This window comes from Perognathus longimembris, chromosome 2, assembly GCF_023159225.1.
Source record: "Perognathus longimembris pacificus isolate PPM17 chromosome 2, ASM2315922v1, whole genome shotgun sequence".
Lineage (NCBI taxonomy): Eukaryota > Metazoa > Chordata > Mammalia > Rodentia > Heteromyidae > Perognathus > Perognathus longimembris.
In genome coordinates this window covers 62,916,364-62,943,004 of record NC_063162.1, presented here as the reverse complement: position 1 = coordinate 62,943,004, position 26,641 = coordinate 62,916,364, and the positions used below count along the sequence as shown (strand labels likewise).

Genomic DNA, 26,641 nt, shown 5'->3' with positions numbered 1-26,641 from the left:
TGAATTCAGGGCCTGAGCACTGCCACAGGCTTCTTTTTGCTCACGCTGCCAACTTGAGCCACAGCGACACTTCTGGCCTTTTCTATATAAGTGGTGCTGAGGAATTGAACCCAGGGCTTCATATACATGAGGCAAGCACTCTTGCCACTAGGCCATATTCCCAGCCCCTTATTTTTTAAAATTTACTATTAAGTAGTTGTAGTTTATACTTCCTTAAGTCAAATTTGACTTAAGGCATCTTGATCAATGTCACCCCTTCCATCATTCTCCCCCTTTTTATAGTTATACGTAGGTATCCCTCTTTCTCCTAGAGTAAGCAGAAAGTAAACTTAAGATTCTAAGGAATTTCTTTCACTTAACTAGAAATGATCACAGAAAATACAAAGATGAAATAAGAAACAATTTTTTAAAAACATAGGAAAAGATCTTCCAATCCTAAACTGAGACCATGTCGAATTACACACCCCACCTGCTCATTTTGGTTTTTTTTTACTTCTTTGAGTCACTGCTTCCTCACCTAGACAATGGTGTTATCTACTTCCATGGAACCATTACAATACAAAAAGAAAGAGACACAGAAGATAGGTACTAGTGGCTCACACGTGTAATCCAAGCTACCCAGGAAGCTAAGATCTAAGGATTTAGGTTCAAAGCCAGTTAGTTCAGGCAGGAAAGTCTAAGAGACCCTCATCTTCAAGTTAAGACCAAAAAGCCAGAAGTGGAGCTATGGCTCAAGTGGCAGAGTGCTGAGTACAAAAGCTCAGGGACAGTTTCAGGCCCTGAGTTCAAGCCTCAAGACTGGCATACATGATTATAAAGACACAGGGTTGACTTGGAAATTCCTTTCTATAATTAGTTTTTGCTAATAAAAATTTATAGAGAAAAAAAATAGCCTCACAAAGAAATATTCAATAAATATTATCTCTCAAGGCTTCTATCTGTTGAGATCAGTAATTGTCCCAATTTATTATAACTTCACATTTATTCTAACTAGTATCATCTTGCATAAACAATGTATTTCAATGAAGTCATTCGATCAGCAACTATTAAGATAAAAACAAATGGAAAAAATGCATTAAAATTCACTTCGATTTCCACAGAACATTATTTCCAGTCTTCTATAGCAACTGGGGAAACCATTAATCATTCTCTATTCAAATGTAAATACTGAGTTCTGCCTTTATCAAGATTTATTACAAGACATGTGCCCAGAAAGATAAATGCAAAATTTAGATACTCAGTGCTCCTTTCTTTCCTTCCTTTTTTTTTTTTTTTTTTGCCAGTACCAGGGTTTGAACTCAGGATCTTGAGCTTGCTCAGCTTGTTTACTCTTGAACCATACCTCCAGCCAGACATTTTGCAGACTTTTGGAAATAGATTCTCCTGAATTTTTCTGCCTGGGCTGGCTTCAAAATTAGACCCTCTGGATGTCAGCCTCCTAAGTAGCTAGGATTAGAGGCATGAACCAACAGCACCTGGCTAAAAATACTTGTAAATCTTTCTCCTTTTCGGGGGGAGGTGGTGGTACTGGGGTTTGAACTCAGGGCCCTGTGCACTGGGTAGGCACTCTAGTACTTGTGCCTATGAACACTCCAACACATATATATTTTTCCTGAGGTACAAAAGAGTCCCACATTCTCCTGAATTCATCCAAGTCTCCCTTCCTCTGTTGCTTGTATTCAAGTCTAAGTCAAAATTATCTCCTCTTTCCTTAAAACAATTGTTTAACTAATTTTGGAACTCCACTTGGCCTTTCCACCATTTTTTTTTCATTTTCCACATACAAATGATAGGGTCCTTTCAACAAACAAATTTAATCAGGGATTCCGACACCTACCCTCCCCCCAACCCACACTGAAAATACCTTAATGTCTTCCATTGCCCTTAGAGATAAAATACAAAATCTTTACACCAGCCTAACCTCCATTTGGTAAAGGACTCCACTGTCTGGCAGGAAGGCCATTTTACAGAAACTGTATTGAACTAAACAGAACCCAACCTGCATTCTGGAAAGGATTGTACAAGCAGATTAAAAAGTGTTTCTCACTGTTAAAAAACAATGAGAAAGTGACCCTTCAGCAGTCTACTGGAATAGCTAGGTGAACCGAAGTTACATTCCTCCTGCATATTGAAGGCTTATAAATCCAGCTCCAACCTTCCTCAAGGCCAACCCTGCCTACTATGTCTGCCCCTTTCCTCTCTTGGAAAGTGACTAAACCTTTGCTTCCTTGCTTGCCACTTGGATTCTTGGTGAAATCTTTCATTCCCTGTGAACCAAATATAATAGTCCTTCAGTCTTAACAGTCAGTACTGTGTATATATTACAAGTACAGTATGCTTTGTCCTACCTGTCCTTTGCCCATCTCTCTACCTTGTACACCAGCTGCACTTCTTTCTCTTTTCCTAGGTACTAATATAAAGTCTTCAGTCAACCGAATAAGCACCTCATCTTCTGCAGAGCCTTGATCCCATAAACTACATTAGCTCTACCTGACTCCTACCAAAACAGCCTGTCACTTACCTATCAGAACCTCCATTACCTTTTGTTATACCTGTTGATTAGTGCTATCGTCGGTCTCTACTGATAAGATCCTAGGATATGAATGCAGAAGCCACATTCTTCATGTTCAACACTGTCCATTAGGCACAAGTTCAACCCTAGCAGAGACTAGAAGCTCTGCACTTTGGGAGCAAGAGTATGAATGAGTAAAACTGCAATAATTATCTCTCCATTGGGAAAGATACTGCTTCACATACACATATCTCTCTGAATAAGGTAACTTCTCCACCAGTCCTGAGCAGAGCAAACGAGTCTCCTAACATTTTTCACCTGCCCAGTGAGTAACTGTCTTTTACGTTTTCTCACATCAGGAAAACTTCGGTCCCACGAATGGCTTTGGGGGCTGCGCAAGGGGACGACAGCTGTGCACACAAGACCACACAGGAGTGATGGCAGCTGTAGGTCCTCCGCCTGAAACCAGGAGTTTCGGGAACGGTGAAAGACAAAAGTTGGGGGGATTCAACCCCCCACCTCCCGCCCCACGTACCAAGAGAGATGGCGTTGCCTCTGTGCAGTGCCGCTCGCCTCCGGACCGGACCTGGCGAGGGGGGTGGGACCCTGAACTGTACCCGGGCGTCCTTGGGGTCAAGGATGCGCCTCTGCCTGCGGGGAAAGCTCCGGGAGTCCGAGGCAGCCGACGCAGCACCTCTTGCGACGGCCCAGCGAGGTCGCTTGGTGCAGCCGGGGCCCGCACTCATGCTGGGACCCGCGGCGCGTAGCTCACGGGCCGGCCCGGGTGGAAAGCCGCATTCACTGTCCCTACCGGGACGGATGGCACCTCCTTCTCGGCGCCTCCCTGCACCATTCCTCCCGGCCGCGGCCCGCTTCCGCGAAGGCTGACCCTCAGACCTCCGATTCAGGCCCTCCCCGGCTTGGCCGCTCGCCTTCTCTCCTCAGCAGGGAGCAGACCCGCCTCCAGACACACGCTGCTGCTCCGGCGTTGGCTACGCTCCTTTCCCAGCACCGGAAAGCCGCCGCCGAGCGCCCGCCCCGATTTCCGGACGTGCGCTGCCGCAAAGCGGAAATGGGGTGCTTGACGGCCCGACGCCCGAAGGTCAGCGTGTGGCGGAGGCGGTGGTAACGCGGGTTCTCCCGCGGTCACCGAGGAGCGACGGCCTATCCCGCGACCGCATCTTGAGGCAGCTGCTTGAAGCAGACGGCGCGACACCATGGAGGGTGGCGGGGGAAGTGGCAACAAAACCACCGGAGGGTTGGCGGGCTTCTTCGGAGCCAGCGGGACCGGCTACTCGCACGCGGACTTGGCCGGCGTGCCGTGTAAGTACGGGGCCTGCCCTACCCACGAGGCCCCGCGACCTCGGACGGCGGCGTCCTCGGTGTCTTTACTGCAGGCACCGTGGAGTTTCACCGCCAACGGTGGGGTTTGTGTATCAGCGCGGCCTTGCTAAGATTGGACGAATTCTAGGGTCGGAGATCCTCAGGAAACTGCTTATCCTGGACTCTGGGAGGAGGGGATGCGTACTTCTCTAAATTTATATTCAGGGCTCCCCTTCTTTTAATCACACTCATTTTTGTGCTTGACCCTGAGTTAAGAGGAGAGCCCATCTCTGCAATTAAACATTCTAATTTACTAGCAAGTCCCCCCCCCCCCCAAGCACAAATCCCAGAGTGTAACAAATGATTGTAATTTGGGATAGGCGAGGGAACCATCTGGAGGAACTGGGACATGAACTAAACCTTAAAAATTTGAGAAGGAAGCCAGGTAAGAAAGAAGGGGACAATACAGGAGTTAAGATGCAGAGTCAAAGAACATCCGGCTTATGCTTTCCTCAATCCTGTATTTATGTATTTCAAATTCGAGAGATTTGGGGGCTGGGATGTAGCTCAGTGGCAAAGTGGTTGCCTAGCAAAGGGCAGCGTCCTGGGTTGGATCCCCAGTACGAAAAAAAAGAAAAAACAAATTTGAGAGATTTGGTAGGTGTGATCTAGAGAACTTGGATCTAAAGATAATAGAAGTTGGTGGTAGAAAGATAGTTGCCTCAGCAAAAATTTTATTTTTTGAAAACTTGTAATATTTAGCTATGTCTTTTATACTTCCCTAGTGTCCCTACCTGTGTCAAAACTGAGTCTAGAACACATCTTGCATATGTCTTAAGAGTCTTCTGGGTTTCATAGTACAAAGTGACAAAATATTACATTAACCTGCTTAAGAATTGAGAGTAAATTGAGGAACCATGTTCATTGGTATCCTACAATGCGCCAACTACTCTTCATATGCAGCACTGCAGTGGTTTAGAAAGGTGATTTCAGCCCATCACTTAGTGGCTCACGCCTGTAATCCAGCTACTCAGGAGGCTGACAGGGTTCAAAGCCAGCTGGATCAGGAAAGTCCATGAGACTCTTACCTCCAATTAACCACCAGAAAACCAGAAGCATTGCTGTGAAGTGGTACAGTACTAGCCTTGAGCTGAAGAGCTCAGGCCCAGAAGTCGAGCCCCATGACCAACAAGAAAAAAAGAAAATGTGATTCCAGAGTGGTACCATGGCTCAAGTGGTAGAATGCATGCTGAGTACAAGCCCCAGTTTGGAACAAAAAAAAAAAGTGAGCCCTGAGTTAAAGAATATCATACATTCTGAGGCAAACTAATCACACAAAAGACATTGAGGAACTTTCCTTAAGGCAGTCTTTGGAGTTGCAAGGGAGTTGGAGTCTCAATAGCCATGATACAAGTAGGTAACAATTGAAAATAGAATAGAACTTTGAAATGATCAGTCTTACAGTGCATACATTTGTAAACCAAGATACAGAAAGACCCAAAGGCTAAAAAAGTGTATTAGAAGACATTAGTTATAAAAGTTTCATTGTGACATTTCTATTTAAAATTGTTTGTGTGCCAGTCCTGAGACTTGATTTTAGGGCATGGACGTATGGTCCCTGACTTCTGTGCTCAGGGCTAAGGCTCTACCACTTTGAGCCGTGGCTCCATTTCCAAACTTATTTTTTGTGATTTTTTTTTAATAACTCAAAGTTGGTCTCAATTTAACCCTGGTTTGCATTTTCTCTCTCTAACCTCCAAACTTTTGGCTAAAGAAAAACATTAATTAAAAAACATGACTTAAAAACTTACAAAGAACTACATTAAAGTATTTTAAAGTCAGAAACCCAACCTCTGTGTTTCTCAAGAGGTTAAGCCATTTTCTGTTGTTTCCATGGTTTCTTGTAGTAAAATGAAAGAAACTAGCATTACAAATGGCCCAAGCTATGTTTTCTGCTAATTTGTTGATTAGACTTATGTTACTGCTACTATCTTGTGAAAGCCTAGCCAACCAATCTACCCCTGTCTTGAGATTGAGGACTCCTACCAACAGTTAGCCCCCAAACTGATAAGAAGGACTAAAATAAGAAAATTTTCCACACTATATACAAGAATCCTTTTTTTTCTTTTAAAGAATAACCAGAGTAAAACAGGCTTTGTTACAGAGTGGTTGATTACCAGTAGTAGGAAGGTAACTAGTTGAAGATCTTTATATGTATGAAAGTAGAATGGTAAAAGCAGTCGAAATTGATTTTACAAAGAAAGAAGGGAAATAGGGTGGTAAACTTGGCTGGGTACAATGATCTGTATAGAAATGTCACAGTGAGGGGCTGGGGATATAGCCTAGTGGCAAGAGTGCCTGCCTCGGATACACGAGGCCCTAGGTTCGATTCCCCAGCACCACATATACAGAAAACGGCCAGAAGCGGCACTGTGGCTCAAGTGGCAGAGTGCTAGCCTTGAGCGGGAAGAAGCCAGGGACAGTGCTCAGGCCCTGTGTCCAAGGCCCAGGACTGGCCAAAAAAAAAAAAGAAATGTCACAGTGAAAAACCCTTTGTACAACTAATGTGTGCTAATAATTTTTTTTAACTTCAATGTGTGCAATAGGAGCTGCCTTAAATTCTCTATGTTGAAATGTAATGTTTTATTTTCTCTCTAGTAACTGGTATGAATCCTCTATCTCCTTATTTAAATGTGGATCCACGATATCTGGTGCAGGTAAGATTAAAATATTATTAGTTTGGGGCTAGGAATGCGGCTTAGTGGTAGAGTGCTTGCCTAGCATGCATGAAGCCCTGGGTTCGATTCCCCAGCAACACATAAACATTTTAAAAAGCCAGAATTGGCTCTGTGGCCCAAGTGCTAGATCCGTAAACAAAAGCAGCTCAGGGACATTGCCTAGGTCCTGAGTTCAAGCCCAGGACTGGCAACATCAACAAAAATTTATTAATTTGGTGACAACTTTAAAAAAAAAAAAGTTCAAACCTGGAGCTATCAATGTCCCCTGTAATCTTTGCTCCTTGGGGCTGAGATCTGGGGGATCAAGTGGTTCGAGGCCAGCCTAGGCTGAAAAGTATGCTAGATTCCATCTCCAGAGTATACCAGCAAAAAATGAGGGCTAGAAGTCTGACTCAAATGGTTGATAGAATACCAGCCTAGCAAGTGGGAGGCCTGACTTCAAACCCCAGTACTACCAAAAAAAAAATCCTCTGAATCTCCTGAAGCTGACTTGAACTGTGACACGTGCTTCTAGAGTGCTAAATCTCTGGTCTCCCTCCAATCACCCTAGGCAGTTGGCTTGCATCTTTCTCTGAAGCCATTTAACTTTCTTCAAAAACTTGCATTCAAAGCCAGTTAATGAAAAGGCCAGGCATCAGGAGCTTGAGATGGGGATCTTGGTTCAAATCCAGCCAGGGCAGGAAAGTCTGTGAGACTTAATCTCTAATCAACTACCAAAAAACTGGAAGTGGAGCTTTGGCTCAAAGTGGTAGAGCAGAATACAGTTCAAGGACAGTACTGAGTTCTGGCCCCAGGACTAGCATGAACAGCACATCATCTTAGCTGACATCTGAGAATCATGGTTTAGAGCCAACCTGGGCAGACAAAACTGAAAGATTCTTATCTCCAATTAGCTAGCAAAAAGCTATAAGTAGACCTGTGGTTCTAAAGGTAGAGTACCAATGGTGAGGAAAATAATAATTGTGCAAAGTCCTGAGTTCAAGCTATAGTATTGGAAAAACAGGGAGAGAAGGGGAGAAGGATCTCCATGAAAGTAAACTTTGTTTTTTTAATAAAAAAGCTCAATTTGCAGTATAGGGTATTGGGCTAAATGTCAAACCTTTTAAAGATTAATGGTTGGATATCTCAGGAGAACAAAGTTGATTTAACATCTGAAAAAAAATCAATGTTCTATAACATACCAGTATATAATAAAGCAGTAAATATAGAACAGTAAGATGATTTCCTTCAGTAGATGCATTAAAAAGCATTTGATTAACATCTCTTCGTGATTTAAAAAACAAAAACATGCAAACTAAGGATAGAAAGGAACTTCTTCAATCTGGACACTGATGGCTCATGCCTGTAATCCTAGCTACTTAGGAGGCTGAGATGAGAGGATTGTAGTTCAAAGCTAGCCCAAGCAGGAAAGTCTATGAGACTTTTATGTCCAATTAACCACCCTAAAACCAGAAGTAGGACCATGGCTCAACGTGGTAGCGTGCTAGCTAGCCTTGAGCAAAAGAAAGGTCAGTGATATCACCCAGGCCCTGAGTGCAAGCCCCACAACTGGGCGCTGTCTCTGAGCTTTTTCTGCTCAAGGATACTTTGGTTTGAGCCACAGTGCCACTTTTGACCTTTTCTGAGTACATTATTGGAGATGAGAGTCTCACAGACTTTCCTGCTGGGGCTGGGTTCAAATTGGGATCCTCAGATCTCAGCCTCCTGAGTGGCTACAGGCTATGGGCATAGACCACCAGGACCTGGCTCTGATGAAGGATTTTTTTTATCTACAGTAGTATTTTGTTTTTTCTTTTCTTTGTCTTTTCTTTTTTGGCACTGGGGATCGAACCTAGAACATTGCACTTGCTAGTCAAGTGCTTTGCCATGAGCTACATCCCAGCCCAGTTTTTTTGTTTTTTATGATACTGGTCTTTTGAGATCAGGGCCCTGCATTTGCTAGGCAGGCACTACCACTTAAACCAGGTCTCTAGTCCTTTATACTTTAATTAATTTTCTAGTAGGCTCTTGGGTTTGAAGAGACTGGCCTGAACTGCAGTTCTTTGATTTATGCTTCCTGAATAGCTGGGACAAACACATCCAGCTTTTTAGTCACTGAAATAAGGTCTACTTTTTGCCCTGGCAGGCATCACACTACTATCCTCCTGATCTGGGTCACTCTAGAAAACTCTTAAACATTTATAAACAGACAGTCTACTTAAAACATATCCATGGGGCTGGGGATATAGCCTAGTGGCAAGAGTGCCTGCCTCGGATACACGAGGCCCTAGGTTCGATTCCCCAGCACCACATATACAGAAAAAACGGCCAGAAGCGGCGCTGTGGCTCAAGTGGCAGAGTGCTAGCCTTGAGCGGGAAGAAGCCAGGGACAGTGCTCAGGCCCTGAGTCCAAGGCCCAGGACTGGCCAAAAAAAAAAAAAAAATATCCATGGGTCTAAATAGATATTCTCCATAAAAATATATAAATGTTTGGTAGCATTGAGTAAAAAAATACAATTCACAAAACCACAATGAAATACCACTTTGAGGATATGGAGAAATTAGGACATTGTTAGTGGGAATGTAAATTGATACAGATACTTTGGAAAGAATCTGGCATTTCCTCAAAATGTTAAAAATAGAAATGACCTGACAGTTGTACCCTTACATAAATACCAAGGAAATCAAAAACATTCAGCTGGGGGCTGGTGGTTCATGCCTGCAATCCTAACTACTCAAGAAGCTGAGATCTGAGGAAAGAAACTCCATGAGAATCTTATTTCCAGTTAACCACCACAAGCTGGAAGTGGAGCTGTGGCTCAAGTGGTAGAGCTCCAACCTTGAAGAAAAAAGTAAAGGACAGTGCCCAGGCCCTGAGTTCAAGCCCTAGAACCAGCACAAAAAGTAGTTAAATAAGTAAATAACATGTTCATACAAGTTGTACATGAATGTTGGTAGCATTATTCATGATAGCCAAAAAGCAGAAGCAAACAAATATTCATCAGCTCATGAATAGATGAACAAAATTTGACATATCTAGGATTTTACAATAAAAAAGAATGAATTACTAATACATGGGTCAACATGAATGAATCTTGAAAACTTACTGAATCCCATCAGTCACATCACAAAATGTATTTTTTCACTTGCTTATTTATGCATGCATGTATACATCTGGGCATTCATTGATTTGGGCACTGGTGCCTCACACCTGTAATTATAGCTACTCAGAAGGCAGGATCAGAATCTCAGTTTGAAGCCAGCCTGAGATGGAAATTCCATGGGACTCTATCTCCAATTAACCACCAAAAAGCCAGAAATATAGGTGTGACAGGCTCAAGTGGAAGAGCCCTATTGTTGAGTGGAAAAAGCTATCAAGAACATGAGGCCCTGAGCTCAAGCTCAAGTATTGGTGCATGTGTGCACAGTATTAAGGTACAACCTCAATGAGGTACAGCCCTAACTGGTTTTGGTTTGTGTTTTTTAGAGGAAGAGCATGTTTGGGTTAATTTTTTTTCATATAAATCAAGTGAGTGTTTAGGAATCTGCTGTATTCCATTTTTGTTGGTTTTTTTTTTTTTTTCAGTAAATGTTAACTTAGCATTGTGTACTCCTTATTTTAAAAGTAACCCCTGCCAATAGTTTATTCCAATTTACAAAAAAAAGGTATTTTGCTTAAATGTTAAATCCAAACTTAAAGTTTGGTATTCAGCTATGATACAGTGCCAAATTCTGATCCTGAAGTACTAGATAGGGCTTACTAAGATTAGGTATAAAAGAAAAATTCTCTTCAGAAATAAAATGTGAATTCCTATTTCATGAAATACTATTCTTTTCCACTGTAATACTAAGGGACTTGAGAATTTAAAAAGTTTTCTAAACTGTCTCTACTGTTAAAAGTAATGATGGAAAGTTTGAATATAGAGACAGTAGCCTTAAACATTACAGCTTACAAAATACTTCTCACTGCTTTTTGTTGTTCAAGTCTTGGGGCTTGAACTCGGCCTAGATGCTAACCCTGAGCTTTTTTGGCTAGCACTCTACCACTTCATTCTCAACACCCTGAATAACTAGGATTATAGTGATCCAGCAGTGCCCAGCAACTTTTCTGTACTTTTTAAAAAATTTAATTGTCAATGTGCTGTTCAGAGGGGTTACGGTTACATACATATGGTAGTAAGTACATTTCTTGTCATATGTTACCCCCTCCCTCATTTTCCTCCTACCTTCCCTTTCCCCCAACCTCCCCCCCCCCCCACTTTTTCCATACTTTTGAAGATTGGAAACATCTTAACTAACCATTTACTCACCATAGTTATTTTGGCAGCAGTTTTCATCTGAGGCACTGTTTGTGGTTTTTCTTCCTTCTGCTTTTGTGTTGTCACTAGTACATTTTTTTTAATTACATTAAATGTATAAATCTTCCTTCTGTTTGCCCAAGTGAGTATCTAGTAGGGAAAATAAGGAGAATTTAAATTTTTCCAACATCTATAATGTCCACTTGAAAATTATTTGCGGTGGTAGAGTGCTTATAATCTATCAGATTAACATTATGAAAGAAAGTTATGAGTTAGAAGAGGAGGATTCTTGGATGCTTTTGTTATAGTTTTATTTTTGGTTCAGTAAGGTAGTTTAGGATTTTAGTTTATTGAAAAACTACTCTGAAAAGTTAAATTCAGGGCTATGGTGACTCACACCTATAAATCCTAGTTTACTCGGGAGGCTGAGACTGGAAGGATAGTGGTTCAAAGCCAGCCCAGTTTGCAAGATTCCTTCTCAATAAAGACCTGAGCTCAGTAGTTTGTGCCTGTTATCTTAGATACAGGAAAAGCCCAACCTAGACAGATGGCAACCAGGCATGTGCCCTGGCAGAGAGTGATGGCATATCACCAAAAAAAAAAAAAAAAAAAAAAATCATGAAAACTTAGGACTGAAGGTGTGACTCAGGAGGAAGATTGTTGCCTACGAAGTACAATGACTGTAGTTCAAACCCCAAACTGCCAAAACCATAATAGTAATAGAACAGGTTAAAAAGTGGCTCAAGGGGTATAGTTTCTGCCTGACAAACATAAGGCCACGAGTTCAAGGGAAACTGGAGGAGGTTGGTTGCTTGTTTTAAGAATACTTTTTACATTTAGCTTGAACATTTAGCTTGGTTTTCATTGCTATCCCTTAGGACACAGATGAGTTTATTTTACCTACTGGAGCCAATAAAACTCGGGGCAGATTTGAACTAGCCTTCTTTACTATTGGAGGATGTTGCATGACAGGTGGGTATAATAATTTTTTTCAGTGTCCTTATCCAAATAGCTTAAAATGAAAATTTGAATATTGATTTGAGGTATCTTTTGTAAAAACAATAATAAATTTTAAAAGTCAGTACTTACATTAAATAAGAATGACAACAGCTTTCTTATAAAGATAAATGTGTATTATTTGGATGAATTGTTATAATTCACTAGGGGCTGCATTCGGAGCAGTGAATGGTCTTCGGCTAGGATTGAAGGAAACCCAAAACATGGCCTGGTCCAAACCAAGAAACGTACAGTAAGTTTTCTGTAATTATCTGATGTAAGGATGCTTGAACACTAACCTCTTTTGTTAGTCTGATGGGTACAATTCAAACTACAAAGTTTACAGAATTGGTGCACTTTCAAGATTTTAGATGCTTTTAAAATAAAAGGAACCAAGAAGTTAAATTACCAAATCTAAACTCTGAAAAGTAGTTTTCTAGTCAGTGCCCTCAGTCAGCTGGTGTTATCCTGACCTAGGTTCCCAGCTGCATGTGTTGCGTTCTCCAAGCCTGTATGACCTGCTTTCCAATTGGCTGAGTTAAGAGAGAATCTGGATTGTTCTAGGGCTGACAGAGCCAAAGGAATAGGTGAGGACAAAGAAGAATGACCAGGTCTGTCATGTTTCCCTGAACTTCTTGACTTCATTTTCTAATTCAGAAATGAGGAGCCACAAAAGTTTTAGATTAAAAAAATCCTTAAAACTGCCAGGGACCAGTGTGGCTCATGCCTATAAATCCTAGCTACTTAGGAGGCTGATATCTGAGGATCATGGTTCAAAGCCAGCCCAGGCAGGAAACTCCCTGAGATTCTTATCTCCAATTAACCACCAGAAAACTAGAAGTGGCACAGTGGCTCAAGTGGTAGAGTGCTAGCCTTGAGCTGAAGAGCTCAGGGACAGCAACCCAGGCCCAGAGTCCAAGCTCCACGACCAACCAAAAACAAAATCCTTAAAACCCAGAGACCATTCTAGAGACTGTTCTAAAAGAAGATAAATGTCCTTTCTCAAGATTTGAAGTTTGCAGTAAAATTCTGAAAGTACAATTAAGAATCAGAAAGTAAATGCAAACGAGGATTTTTTCTTTGTTGTTTTGTTTTTTCTTTTTGTTGTTTGTTCATTCACCTGCCTTTGGGAGGGAAAAAGAGGGCACAGAAATGGAGAAATGAAGAATGAACTAATGAAGCAGTGGAACTCAGTAGACACTTAAAAATGAACTATGCAACTTATGGATGGGGGATGGGAGGGAATATTGGAAGAGAGCAAGGGAGAGTGACATTGTCCAAAAAGAAATATACTCTTTACCTGACTTATGTGAGTGTAACTCCTCTATAGACCTTTATAATAACAATAAAAAAAAATTTAAAACAAAGTGGTAAGTTGAGGGAGAATGATGTAAAGTGGGGGGCATACTGATTAAATGTATAACTGACATGTTGAATTGAAACCCCTTTGTACATCTACTTAAAGATAATATAAAGAAAAGTAAGAAAGTGTACATAGTATGTTCACTGTTTAATAAATCAGCATGACAGTCCCTGTTGATATTGTGTAAATAATATATTGCTCAGCTTTGCACAATTTTATATTTTATTTAGGTGGAGTGTCTTGCTTGTTGGCATGATTGTGTTTTAGGACAATAAAATCTGTTTTCCTCACACCGATTGTTCAGCCAGTAGGTGGCAGCAGATGTACTAGAATTAGACTGGGAAATTTAAAAACTTGTGGTACTAACCCAGATCACTTATTATTGTTTTAGCTGTTTCTATTTTTCTATAATTTATTTATTGTCAAAGTGATGTACAGAGGTGTTACAGTTTCATACCTAAGGCAGTGCATACATTTCTTATCCAACTTGTTATACCTCCTCCCTCATTTCCCCCCCTCATGCCCCCTCCCATTTTCTTCTGAGTTATACAGTTGGTTTACAGCATATAGTTTACATATTTACATATAGTTTACATATTTACATATGCTGTTGCCTTGGTTTGTCTTTTATCCTTTGTCTCTCCATTTTGATCATTTATTATTATGCTATGTTCTTAACATTTTCCCCTTGTTCCAGTAATTCTTTTTTTAGTTTTTATATTAGGAATTTTGAATCTTTACAAAAATAGACAAAATAGTAATCAATACCTATGAACCATAACTTACCTTCAAAAACATATCTGCCATGACTATTGTGTTCTTCCTCTCCTGTTATTTTGAAACAAACTCAATATTTTTATTAATACAGCATAACTAGCATACTATATAAATAATATAATGGAATGTGTAAATATGTGATGAATTTGGCTATAAAAAGTCTTAGAAAAGACTTTGTGTATATGTGCAGCATTAGGGCTTGAACTCGGCCTTATACTGTCACTGAGCTTTTTTGTTAAAGGCTGGTGCTTCTGAGACTTCCTTTCTTTTTAATTTTTAATTTTTTATTGTTATTATAAAAGTGATGTACAGAGGGACTACAGTTGTATAAGTCAGGTAAGGAGTACATTTCTTGTTGAACATTGTCACCAAAGACTTGATTTCTTAAAGTTAAAAATGGTCATATAGGGCTGGGAATATGGCCTAGAGGCAAGAGTATTTGCCTCGTATACATGGAGCCCTGGGTTCAGTGCTCAGGCCCTGAGTCCAAGGCCCACAACTGGCAAAAAAAAAAAAAAAAAAAAGGTCATATAGTCAGTCTGGTCTCCCTGGATAAGGAGACAGAGTTTAGCAGTGGAAATGCAATAGGATATAGAACCAGGAAGACAGAAGACTTAAGTGACCTCAATATCCTAGTGGCATTACTTAGTGTTTTGTATTGTTGAACAAACAGGTAAGTGCTAACTCAATGGAAGTATGTAGCCTGCCAAATTAGGAATAATTTTACCAGTTTGCCATGTTTCAAATAAAAATGAATAGATCTAGTAAAAATTAAAGCTTGGTACAGAGCTTAAAATATATTAGTAGCCAGATGCATGTGGCTCATGCTTGTAATCTAGCTACTCAGGAAGCTAAGATCCATCTGAAGATCACAATTTGAAACCAGGCCAAGCAGCAAAGTCCATGAGACTTAGCTCTAAGTGACTGTATTAAAGCTGGAAGTGGAGCTGTTGGCTCAAGTGGTAGAGCGTTAGCTTTGAGCAAAAAATGCTCAGGGACAGTGCTTACACCCTGAGTTCAAGCCCCAGGACTGGCACCAGAAAAAATTATGTATATGTGTATATATTTATGTATCTGATGTTTTAGTATTTTAAAAATATATGTTAGCAAACATGGCATTTTTTTTTCCTTTTTTCCAGTCCTGGGTCTTAAAGTCTGGGCCTGGGCGCTGTCTCTGAGCTTCTTTTGCTCAAGGTGAGCCCCCTTCCACTAGAGCCACAATGCTACTTCAGGCTTTTTTGAGTAGTTTATTGGAGATAAGAGTTTCACACCCACCTGGGCTGGCTTTGAACCATGATCCTCACAGCTCAGCCTCCTGAGTAGCTAGAATTATAGGTATAAGCCACTAGCGCCCAGCTTATATGTCATAATTAATTAGAAAAATACTATAGATATTATACTTTGTGTGTGTGCTTTTTTAGAGAGTATAAAACTTGAACTTTTGATTCTCTTGCCTCGGCCTTTTGAAAGCTGGAGTTACAGGCATGTACCACCACATTCATCTGACATTAGTATTTTTTTAAATATTTTAGAAACACATTTTTGTCACTGTAGAACCTTGAGTTCATTTATTAATGAGTTCTTTGGTCATTTCCAGCAGTAGTCAGCTGTCCGGACAGCCATTCCTGTGATGGTGTTACACTGCTGGGAGAGCAATTTCTTGTCTTCTTTATCCAGTTGCCTGTGTCATTGTTCTAGTGGCCCGTGGTGCTGGTGCAAGGCAGAACTATGCTTCCTTGAGAGTGTGCTAAGCATTTGCTTTAGATGCTTAATTCTAGTCTGGGAGCAGACACAGAATTTTCTCCACTTTTTCTACTTTGGTAGCTGTCCTCTGTTTAATTGCAATGGAACTGCTTTACATTCTATATTCTATATTTTGGTATTCTTCACTCTGATTCTATTATTCTAAATATATTTCCTCTCAAGAAGAATATTATCTGTTCTAGTTACAACTTTAGATTTTATAAAATATATTTCAGGCTGTTATTCGGGGTGTCTATATTATATATTTAATAATTTTATGTTTAATAAATTTTCTTCAGTCATTGAAAATGTTATCCTATGGGGCTGGGGATATGGCCTAGTGGCAAGAGTGATTGCCTCATATACATGAGGCCCTGGGTTCAATTCCCCAGCACCACATATACAGAAAATGGCCAGAAGTGGCGCTGTGGCTCAAGTGCTAGCCTTGAGCAAAAAAAAAAAAAAGAAGCCAGGGACAGTGCTCAGGCCCTGAGTCCAAGCACTAAGACTGGCAAAAAGAAAAAGAAAATGTTATCCTAATCCTCATTTTTATAGTGTAAAAGCCATCCTTATAGAAATCCAAGTAGGTATTAAAGATGTATCTGAAAATAGAAAAAAAATTGGAGCTTGAATCTAGTCACTTTAAAAAGCTATTAGTAAGGATTCTTTTAGCTTAATGGAAAAAAAATGGTTCTAAATAAAAATTCTTTTCTTTCTTCCCTGATAGGATTTTGAATATGGTAACTAGGCAAGGAGCACTTTGGGCTAATACTTTAGGTTCTCTGGGTAAGTAGATATCTCCGTGCCACTTCCCTTTTAAATACCATTTCTGATTGTTTTAAATCCATTAAACACTGACTTCTGGCCAAGCAAGAAACCAAATAAAAATTATGTTTTAACTAAGGAAATCTAAGACAGGATTGTAGGTGTTAGGAAAGGTTCAAAGTCCTATAGTAAGACATGCTAGTTTAGCTGAAGTCCTGACCTTTTATGTGTTTTTCTAACAGCCTGTTCATCGGTCAGTTTACCTGTGTAGATTTCAAAGACCTAATTGCTAGCATAGGAGTACATTCTTTGTAGATAAAAAACATTCACAGTTCTAAACATGGGGTAATTTAATGGTGCTTAGCCATACCTAATGCTTTTATCACATCCTGTTCATGAATAGTCAGTTCTTTTGATTTTGATGACTTGTAGAATAGGTCTGTCTATATCACATATACTCTTATATCCAGACTTTCTGTGCTTTATAAATGTAATAAATGCCAGGAAACCTTTTCAACTGTAGCAGAGTAGGGGAAATTTAGACACGTCTTTTTAAAAAAACCCTTTTTTGTGACATAGTGAAATCCTAGCCTTGTTTTGGAAGCCATGCATTTTCACAACATAAAGTTAGGTTTGCATTTTGGATTCTGATATGTGGCTATTTCCATATGCTGCTCATGTATACACACACACCCTCCTCTGTTCCTCTTTAATGACTTCTATACCTTGCTATACTGTAGTCCTAGCCTGACTACAATTTTCTTAGTTTTAACTTTGAGTTCCACATTCCAGGGAACCTCACAGTCTGTACAGATCGGGGTAGCTAGTCACCCCATAGTTAATGTGTATGTTTCCAGTGCAATGTGGTCAGTCATGATGTTCTGCTCATGCTCACTCAGGTGAAGTAAGTTGAGGAAGAAAGTGAGTTTTCATAGAAGTATAAAAAATACCTTTACAGAGGATATTTTATTTTTTTTGCCAGTCCTAGAACTTGGACTCAGGGCCTGAGCACTGTCTCTGGCTTCTTTTTGTTCAAGGCTAGCGTTTCGTGCTCGCTTCGGCAGCACATATACTAAAATTGGAACGATACAGAGACGATTAGCATGGCCCCTGCACAAGGATGACACGCAAATTCATATAAGAAAAAAGAGGGAAAAAAAAGGCTAGCGCTTCTATCACTTGAGCCACAGTGCCCACTTACGGCTTTTTCTGTGTATGTTGTGCTGAGGAATCAAACCCAGGGCTTCAAGCATGCTAGGTGATCACTCTACCACTAAGCCACATTCTAAGCCCTGAGGCTAAACTTGATATAATATTGGAGAATCAAGTAAAGATGTGATTTTGAAAAGTGATAAAATGGCTTAATGCATTGATGTCTGATAGGGACCTGTAAAGTACAGATGAAAGGTTTATTTGGGTGAAAATAAATGATGCTAATGTTAGGAGAAATGCTGCATTCTTTTAAATTATATTCTTTTTTAAAAAAAATGTATTGCCAATGAGATGTACAGAGGAGTAACAGTTACATACAACAGGTAGTGAGTACTTTTTTTCTTTTTTTTGCCAGTACTGGGCCTTAGACTCCCCTGAGCACTGGCCCTGGCTTCTTTTTGCTCAAGGCTATAGCACTCTGCCACTTGAGCCACAGCGCCACTTCTGGCCATTTTCTATATATGTGGTGCTGGGGAATCGAACCCTGGGCTTCATGTATATGAGGCAAGCACTTTACCACTAGGCCATATTCCCAGCCCTCTTTTAAATTATATTCTTAAAAATATATGAGCATTTAATACAAAGAACAAATATTTCCATTTTAAGTATTCTTTTTAAGACTCATACTTTGCAGAAATAACTACTCTTGATATTCTGAGTCTTTGCAGATCCTTCTTTGCATAGCTAAGTTGCTGTAGCATTTGGTTATATGGAAAATCCTTTTCTGTATTAATCCAGGTGATGCAATGTTGTTGGTCATTTTATTTGTTGCCAGATTTTGCTATCTTAGAAACAATGTTACAGTAGTTGCCCTGTAAATGTCTAGCTTAATTTAAATATAAGTACCATGCTGACTTTTCATAGTATTTTTGTGACTGATCACCTGTATTTTCTGTCAGCTTTGCTCTATAGTGCATTTGGTGTTATTATTGAGAAATCACGAGGAGCAGAAGATGACCTGAACACAGTAGCAGCTGGAACCTTGACAGGCATGTTGTATAAATGTACAGGTGGGTACTATTACTATGGAATATAAAGCTGAAGTGTATACTGGTCTAATCTTGTGGTTGCTTGGAAAGGACAGGGTTATGGGAATTTTTTAGGTATATTTTAATGTGGGTTTTTTTTTTAGAGGGTTTGTATTTGTTTTGAGACAAGGACTTGCTAGGTAGCCTAGGCCAGCTTAGCACTCTATATAGTTCACAATGGCCAGGCTGGGAATATGGCCTAGTGGTAGAGTATTTGCCTCATATACATGGAGCCCTGGGCTCGATTCCTCAGCACCATATATATAGAAAAAAAACCAGAAGTGGCGCAGTGGCTCAAGTGGCAGAGTGCTAGCCTTGAGCAAAAAGAAGCCAGGGACAGTGCTCAGGCCCTGAGTTCACGCCCCAGAACTGAACAACAACAAAAAATCCCACAGTGGCCTCCAGCTCACTGTCAGTTTCCCAAGTAGTAAAAGTATGCCACTAGGCCCTGCCTCTTTGTTTTTTAGTTGTAGTAAACTAAAAGGTAGCATAAATTTTAACATCTTTTTGCCATACTGTTTTTTAAAAGTTTCCATTGTTGTACAACCAGTATTCAGAACCTTTTCATCTTTATATTCTTTTTTTTTTTCTTTTTTTTTTTTTTGCCAGTCCTGGGCCTTGGACTCAGGGCCTGAGCACTGTCCCTGGCTTCTTCCCGCTCAAGGCTAGCACTCTGCCACTTGAGCCACAGCGCCACTTCTGGCCGTTTTCTGTATATGTGGTGCTGGGGAATCGAACCTAGGGCCTCGTGTATCCGAGGCAGGCACTCTTGCCACTAGGCTATATCCCCAGCCCTCATCTTTATATTCTATGCTCACTAATTAACTCAGATCCTGGTTGTTTCCATCCCCTCAACTTCTGGCAACTTCTGTCTCTGAATTTACCTACTTTCATTACGACCTACCATAGGAACCATACATTATCTTTTAGGTGCCTGGTTTATCTTACTTTGCATATCTTCCATATTATAGAGTGTTTGGAATATCCTTTTTTAAAGGCTGGGTCATACTCTTGAGGCAAGGTTGAGGTACTGTACATGGAGCTCAGAGCCTTGCACTTACTCTGCCACTTGAGCCACACACTAGCTGGTTGTGCTTTACTTTTCATGTATTGTCTTGTGCTTTTGTCTGAGGTCAGTCTCCAACTATGGATCCTTCCACCTCCCACATAGCTGGAGTTACAGACATACATCATCACATCCAGCTACTTTTTCCTTGAGGCCAGCAGATCTTCCACATTCCATAACTGTTTATCAAATAGTGATAGAAAAAGTTGCTTCTCTGTGTTAGCTATTGGGAATACTAGCCAACATGTCAGATACCTGCTTGTGAACCTCCTTTCAATTCTTTCAGATTGTTGGTTGTTTGCTTTAAAATATGATTTGCTGTAAGTATAGCTCATTGGAGAGTATTTTTCCATTCATTTTGCTTCATAAGTAATGAAATATTTGAAATTACAGGTTTTTCAGCAAGTAATAATCTGTAGTAGTCTGACCTGTGAGAACATTGTACTAAAAACTATCACAAGACACAGTGTCAAAACCCCAGGTCAATTTAGAGCTTATTATGCCCAAGAGAATCTTACTCTACCAGAAGATGAACATTATGTTGCTATCAAGGGTACAATTATATTCTTCTGTTAAAGTATTTACTAATTTAAAAGTGAATGTCCAGGGCTAGAAATGTGGCTTAGTGGTAGAGTGCTTGCTTGCATACGTGAAGCCCTGGGTTTGATTCCTCAGCACCACATATATAGAAAAAGCCAGAAGTAACACTGTAGCTCAAGTGGTAGAGTGCTAGCCTTAAGCAAAAGAAGCTCACGGACAGTGCTCAGGCCCTGAGTTCAAGCCCCAGGACTAGCAAAAAAAAAAAAGTGTCCAAATAATACTACACTTTATTGTTGCATGTATGTGTGTCTGCATTCATTCATCTATACATGCACTGAAAACTAAAGCTCAGGGCCTGGGAATATGGCCTAGTGGCAAGAGTGTTTATATACTTATATACCTTATATACATGAAGTCCTAGATTCAAATCCTCAGTACCACATATATAGAAAAGGCCAGAAGTGGCACTGTGGCTCAAGTTGGCAGAGTGCTAGCCTTGAGCAAAAAGAAGCCAGAGGGCTGGGAATATGGCCTAGTGGCAAGAGAGCTTGCCTCGTATACTTGAGGCCCTGGGTTCAATTCCCCAGCACCACATATACAGAAAATGGCCAGAAGTGGCGCTGTGGCTCAAGTGGCAGAGTGCTAGCCTTGAGCAAAAAAGAAGCCAGGGACAGTGCTCAGGCCCTGAGTTCACGGCCTAGGACTGGCCAAAAAAAAAAAAAAGAAGAAGAAGCCAGAGACAGTGCTGAGGCCCCAGGACCGGCAAAAAAAAAAAAGGATAAAAAAGAACTAAAGCCTAGTGCCTAATTCAACTTTTTATCACATTGATACAACTTTTCTCATTTTTTAAATTTTTATTCAAAATAAGTGAATACCATTTTCATCGTAAGTCTTACCTTGTCCTAAAATTTAAGAGTTCAGTTATGTAGTCTTGCATTCATCATCTTACTATTAGCTAATTAATTCCCTGTTCCCAAAGAAATTGGCATTCTTCACTCTTTACCTTCATGTCTTCTTTTTTTTTTTTTTTTTTTTTTTTCTTAATTCTGAGATCAAGACTTGAACTCAATATCTACCACTTTTTCTCAGGTGATAGAGATGACAGCCAGTGAGTGAAGATGGCAGATACTGACTTCGAGTCCTATCATATTGTTTCTTTATTATTATTTTTGAACCTTAGATACTGCCTATTGACTTCTCATTAGGAAAACTATTAAGTTCTTGTTAGAACTGTACAAAACGTACTTGGTAGAAGAAAAGAAGTCTTGCCTTGGGGGCTGGGGATACGGCCTAGTGGCAAGAGTGCTTGCCTTGTATACATGAGGCCCTGGGTTCGATTCCCCAGCACCACATATACAGAAAATGGCCAGAAGTGGAGCTGTGGCTCAAGTGGCAGAGTGCTAGCCTTGAGCAAGAAGAAGCCAGGGACAGTTCTCAGGCCCTGAGTCCAAGCCCCAGGACTAGCCAAAAAAAAAAAAAAGAAGACTTGCCTTTTACACATCTTATTGACAAGTCTGTGAAGAAAACGGAATAAAGGTCACCTTTTTGAAGTCACTACCATAACTCCAAAAGCCTTTTTTTTTTTTTGGTCAGTCATGGGGCTTGAACTCAGCCTGGGTGCTGTCCCCGAGCTCTTCAGCTCAAGGCTAGCACTCTACCACTTGAGCCACAGTGCCACTTCTGGTTTTCTGGTCATTAATTGGAGAGTCTCATGGACTTTCCTGCCCAGGCTGGCTTTGAACCGTGATCCTCAGATCTCTGCCTCTTGAGTAGCTAGGATTACAGGAATGGGCCACCAGCGCCCAGCTTCCAAAACCCATTTCTATCCCCATGTCAAATTATTGCTAAGATGGGGAAATTAGAAAAAGAAGAAAGGGTAATAATAGCTGAGCCTGAAGGATGGACTGAATTTTACTTGTTACTGTTTCCTTGATACTCATGAGGAATATATAGGTGAAAAGTATAGGAGGAACGTATAGGTTTGAAGCATGGGAGACAAGGGTGAGAGGTCATCAGAGGTTTCAGGACATGGTGTACTGGAATCGCCCTTGTTGATTTAGCAAGGAACAGTAGGTAGATAAGGCAGTTTGAGGGTTGAAGTCTAAAGTCAAAATGGTCAAAGAAAAGCACTACTAGGAAAGTTAGGATTTATGGTGGGCCTCAGCCTGCGGAATGCAGGCATGTTGATGAAATGAAGAGATGGTAAGGGGAAAAGATGGGTTATAAGTTCAGTGGATCACTCTATTTCTCTCTTACTCTCTTTTCCCCCATAACGTCTCCCTTTCCTTGTGTGGAAGCAGTGTGCATGACTTTGAACTATACAATATCTAGGCATTCTGGACTTACTCATTACTGCCATGTATGTCCCTTACAGGCTTTTTCAGGCAAACTCAGCTATTGGCTTTTCACTCTTGATATAGTTTCCATTTTTTGCCAGTGATGCTTAGTCGGTTGAGCAATTGCAGTGCTGTGGTGTGCTAAATGACTATGAGGATCTTATGCAAGTCTTAGAAAGGTCATGAACTCAAGAGGGTTGAGCACTTAAATCTCTAGAAGTTATAATGGATACTTTCAGGCTTATTAGACTAAGGAGAAATCCAGGTGCTTAGCAGATAAGAACTAGCCACAAAGTCCATGTAATCCCTGTTTTTCACAGTGGCCTGATATATTCCCTCTTCTGCAGTATGTGCTCCCCTGTCATCTTGAGGGGGTCCAGATTTTTCTTCCCATTGCTTTTATCTTACCCTTCAGGGCCTCTGGTACTTTTCTTAGAGTGCTCTTTCTGGACATTTGCCTCACATGCTACCTTATCTGTCTCTGTTAAGCTAACAACTTACTGAGGCCTCCCAGAAACACCATAGTAAGATACAATTTTGTACTGAACAGTAAATTGCTTAGGGCCAAGTTATTTGAGCAAGTCATACATACAAAATGTTAATACCTTGACAGGCTGGGAATGTGGCCTCATGGTAGAGTGCTTGCCTCGTATACATGAAGCCCTGGGTTTGATTCCTCAGCACCACATATATAGAAAAAGCCAGAAGTGGCACTGTACCTCAAGTGGTAGAGTGCTGGCCTTGAGCAAAAAGAAGCAAGGAGCAAAAAGAAGCCAGGGACAGTGCTCAGGCCCTGAGTTCAAGCCCCAGGACTGGCAAAAAAAAAAAAAGGTATTCAGTAGCCAGCTCAGTACCAAAGTCAAAGCTTTTCTTCTAAAGGAGAGTCCACCAACTTCTGTGTATAGCAACTTATGTGTTCACTGTCTGACAGCTAAGAATGCCCTTTTAAGAATATTTTAAATGGTTATATAATTACCTCCAGCACTTGTCTAGCAAGTGCAATGCAAGGTACCGCCTAACTAATGACCTTTGACCTCAAAGTCTGAAATATTTACTATTGGTACTGTTTAATATTTGCTTATCTCTCAAGAAATTGTCACTCTAATGGGTAAGTACTGTCATTAGTTCTATATGTAAGAAACATGGCAATTAAATATTTCTTTTGGGCCTCATTTTCTCATACTTAGAAAAGTAACTTAATGCTTGTTCTGTTCTCTGGAAAAGTTGTGTAAGGATCCAAGATAGGTAAAACTAAACATCTTTGTTTTGCTTCATAGAGATTGGCCTTTCTGTTCAAAGCAAGTATATTTGCTAATCTACTTCCTCTGCTTCGTAGGGCATAGTTGTTTCTTTGCAGAAAACCTAGAGCAAGCCTTTAAGCTTTTCTAACAGATTGACAATTGGGAACCTTGGAAAGAGTTATCACTTACAATTTTGCTGGTGTGTGTTAAAGGGGTACTATGGGTAAGGATTAGCTATGTGCCCAGTAAATCACGTACTACATGTGCTTGCTGTCTCCTTGATGGAGTTACCTTTTTTCTATCTAACCTTTAAAAGGAAGCAACTGATTTCATTGGTTTGAACGAAGCTTTTATTTTTATTAGAAAATAGCTTTCTGGGGAATCAGTTATTTGTAGGAGACAGTGTACACCAGTAAACCTGAGAACTAGTCTGAAATTTCTCAAACAAACAGAAACTCTGTTCTTAGGAAACTCAAAGGAACAATTGGAAGAAATGGGTGAGGGCTTTGGGTGTGTTCCAGCGGTACTGCCTTCCTAACAACATGAGGCCCTGAGTTCAAACCCCAGTAACAGCAAAAAATAAAACAAGCTAATGGGTAGTCTTGGGGGGGGGGGAGTTATGGGGCTTGAACAAGGCCTAGGTACTATACCTGAGCTCTTTTGCTCAAAGCTAATGCTCTGCCACTTTGAGCCACCACTCCACTTCGTTTGTGAGTGATTAATTGGAGATAAGAGTCTCAATGGGGACTCTTCTGCTTGGATCGCAGGTGTGAGCTATTGGTGCCAAGCTAATCTTGTTGGTTAATTTTTTTTAATTAGTTAATCATGGCTGGGGATAAAATCAAACGCAGTCTCTGCCCGAGTAGCTTCAAGTCCTTTGTGTTTGTAGGGGTCTAGAAGTTCCTGTGAAGTTGAATGTTTGTAGGAAAGTGTCTGCAAGAGAGTATTGAGTTTTCAGTTCTGCCTCTGTCATTTTTCTACTAACATTGGTTAGGGTACCTCGGCCTTTGTTGTGTGGGTTCAGAGTAAAGTTGAGTAATTTATAGTAGTACATTTTGCTGCCTGATTAAGAGAACCTTTAATACATCCAAAGTTTAGATCTAATAACTAAGCCACAGATACCTTTAACACTTCTTCTCCCATGCCTGTTTATTTTTTCCCACCTTAGGATTTTGTGTAAGTATCATTTTCAGTCCTACAGCCATTTCTCAGCATACTAGTCCAAGATACAACATTTAACCTTACGAAGCTGAGATTATTTTAAGTTTACCTGTTTGTTTGTTTGTTGCCAGTCCTGGGGCTTGGACTTAGGGCCTGAGTACTGTCCCTGGCTTCTTTTTGCTCAAGGCTAGCACTCTGCCACTTGAGCCACAGCGCCACTTCTGGCCTTTTCTATATATGTGGTGTTGAGGAATCGAACCCAGGGCTTCATGTATACAAGACGAGCGCTTTACCACTAGGCCATATTCCCAGCCCTTAAGTTTACCTGTGATGTGAGTACACAGTATTTTATAATTTTTTAAAACTTCCATGCACATTAAATAAGCTTCAGATTCAACTGCTGTGTTTTAGAGTCAGCAAGGTGACAAACAATATGGACAAATGTCAAGGAGATATCTCCTATTTACTTTGATTTGTGGGACATTTTCGTAATGTTTTGATCCCCTTCCTACACACTTGACTGCTGTTGATGTCTGCAGTTTGAGTCTGTTTAAGGGAGATAGTTGTGGCAGGATTAGGGGTGGGGCACAAATGGTAGAGTGCATGCCTAGTTAGTGTACGGCTCTGAGTGTAATCCCCTGTACTGCTGAAAGAAAAGGAGGAAAGAAGAGGAAGAAGGGAGCAAAGAGAAGGAAAAATTAGAGAGATAGTTGTGGTATTTCACAAGAGGAACCTAACTAGAAGCAAGTCAACTATTAGAAATCATCATCAGAAGAGATTCTTGCAGGGAGTGGCCCATTAATGTATCAGCTGAAGCCATCTGGTGGACACTCATTGCAGAAATGTTCCTTTTGAAGTGTTTTAACAGCAACTCACTGAAATTCACAGAATTGGCTGGCATGGTTCCCAAAGGTTTCTAGTGAGATAACTGCCATAGCTCCACCTCACTTTTTCCCTCCTAACTAACACAACAAAAGCTCTGTAGACTCAGTACAGGTTACGTGAAGTTTCCCAGCCATACTTCTTTGTGGAGCTGCAGGAGAGTATTCCATTTTTTAAGGTCCTTTGGGAAGCTTCTTAGAGTTTCTTAGATTAGTTTCTCACCATATAAAGAGAAACTAGGACCAACAGTACCATTAGCCACAGGCATTTTGTGCTAAGAAATTTCTGTATAGCTTCCTTATTTTTCCACTTGAAAAAAGTTAACAGCAGTTGTTAAAAGTCTAATTCTTTGGGCTGGGAATGTGGCATGCAGGAAGCCCTGGGTTCAGTCTCTCAGCACCACATAAACAGAAAGAGCTGGAAGTGGCGCTGTGGCTCAAGAGGTTGAGTGCTAGCCTTGAGCAAAAAGAAGCCAGGGACAGTGCTCAGCCCTGAGTCCAAGCTCAGGAAAGTCTAATTCTTGAGTTTTGTTTTGTTTTTTGCCAGTCCTGGGGCTTGAACTCAGCACCCAGGCCTAGAGTTCAAGCCCCACAACCAACCAAAAAAAAAAAAAAAGCAAGTGAGGGGTTGGAGGCCTGACTCGGTACAGTGCTAGCTAGCCAATGAGTGAAAAAGCATCAA

At 40.6% G+C, this 26,641-nt stretch overlaps 2 protein-coding genes, 1 long non-coding RNA gene and 2 other non-coding genes across 8 annotated transcripts in view; 4 read left to right on the top strand and 1 right to left on the bottom strand.

Annotated features, from left to right (window-relative positions):
* Parg (poly(ADP-ribose) glycohydrolase) overlaps window positions 1–3,504 on the bottom strand; it is a 120,548-nt gene extending 117,044 nt beyond the window's left edge. Inside the window, exons 1-2 of one of the 3 annotated variants that reach the window (XM_048339292.1) lie at window positions 3,048–3,082; window positions 2,541–2,677 (exon numbers count right to left, since the gene is read on the bottom strand). Coding sequence is in view for 1 of the 3 variants with exons in the window: in XM_048339291.1 (XP_048195248.1) it covers window positions 3,048–3,258 (211 nt within the window). In the remaining 2 variants the exon portion in view is untranslated. Of the gene's footprint in view, window positions 1–2,540; window positions 2,678–3,047 lie in introns of all 3 variants that reach the window. The other 2 variants (XM_048339291.1, XM_048339293.1) reach the window with 2 other exon arrangements.
* A 102-nt stretch (window positions 3,505–3,606) lies between these two features.
* Window positions 3,607–26,641, top strand: part of Timm23 (translocase of inner mitochondrial membrane 23) — a 25,917-nt gene continuing 2,882 nt past the window's right edge. Inside the window, exons 1-6 of one of the 2 annotated variants that reach the window (XM_048339290.1) lie at window positions 3,607–3,835; window positions 6,494–6,552; window positions 11,729–11,822; window positions 12,015–12,099; window positions 16,457–16,515; window positions 18,606–18,720. In XM_048339290.1, the coding sequence (XP_048195247.1) occupies window positions 3,730–3,835; window positions 6,494–6,552; window positions 11,729–11,822; window positions 12,015–12,099; window positions 16,457–16,515; window positions 18,606–18,720 (518 nt within the window). In that variant the 5' untranslated portion in view covers window positions 3,607–3,729. The remainder of the gene's footprint in view (window positions 3,836–6,493; window positions 6,553–11,728; window positions 11,823–12,014; window positions 12,100–16,456; window positions 16,516–18,605; window positions 18,721–26,641) is intronic. The other variant, XM_048339289.1, reaches the window with a different exon arrangement.
* On the top strand, window positions 15,579–15,780 carry LOC125347421. Its single transcript, XR_007210203.1, has one exon. It is a non-coding gene; the product is annotated as a small nucleolar RNA SNORA74 (small nucleolar RNA).
* On the top strand, window positions 17,543–17,650 carry LOC125347389. Its single transcript, XR_007210178.1, has one exon. It is a non-coding gene; the product is annotated as a U6 spliceosomal RNA (small nuclear RNA).
* On the top strand, window positions 18,721–24,502 carry LOC125346592. Its single transcript, XR_007209974.1, has 2 exons — window positions 18,721–18,841; window positions 23,454–24,502. It is a non-coding gene; the product is annotated as an uncharacterized LOC125346592 (long non-coding RNA).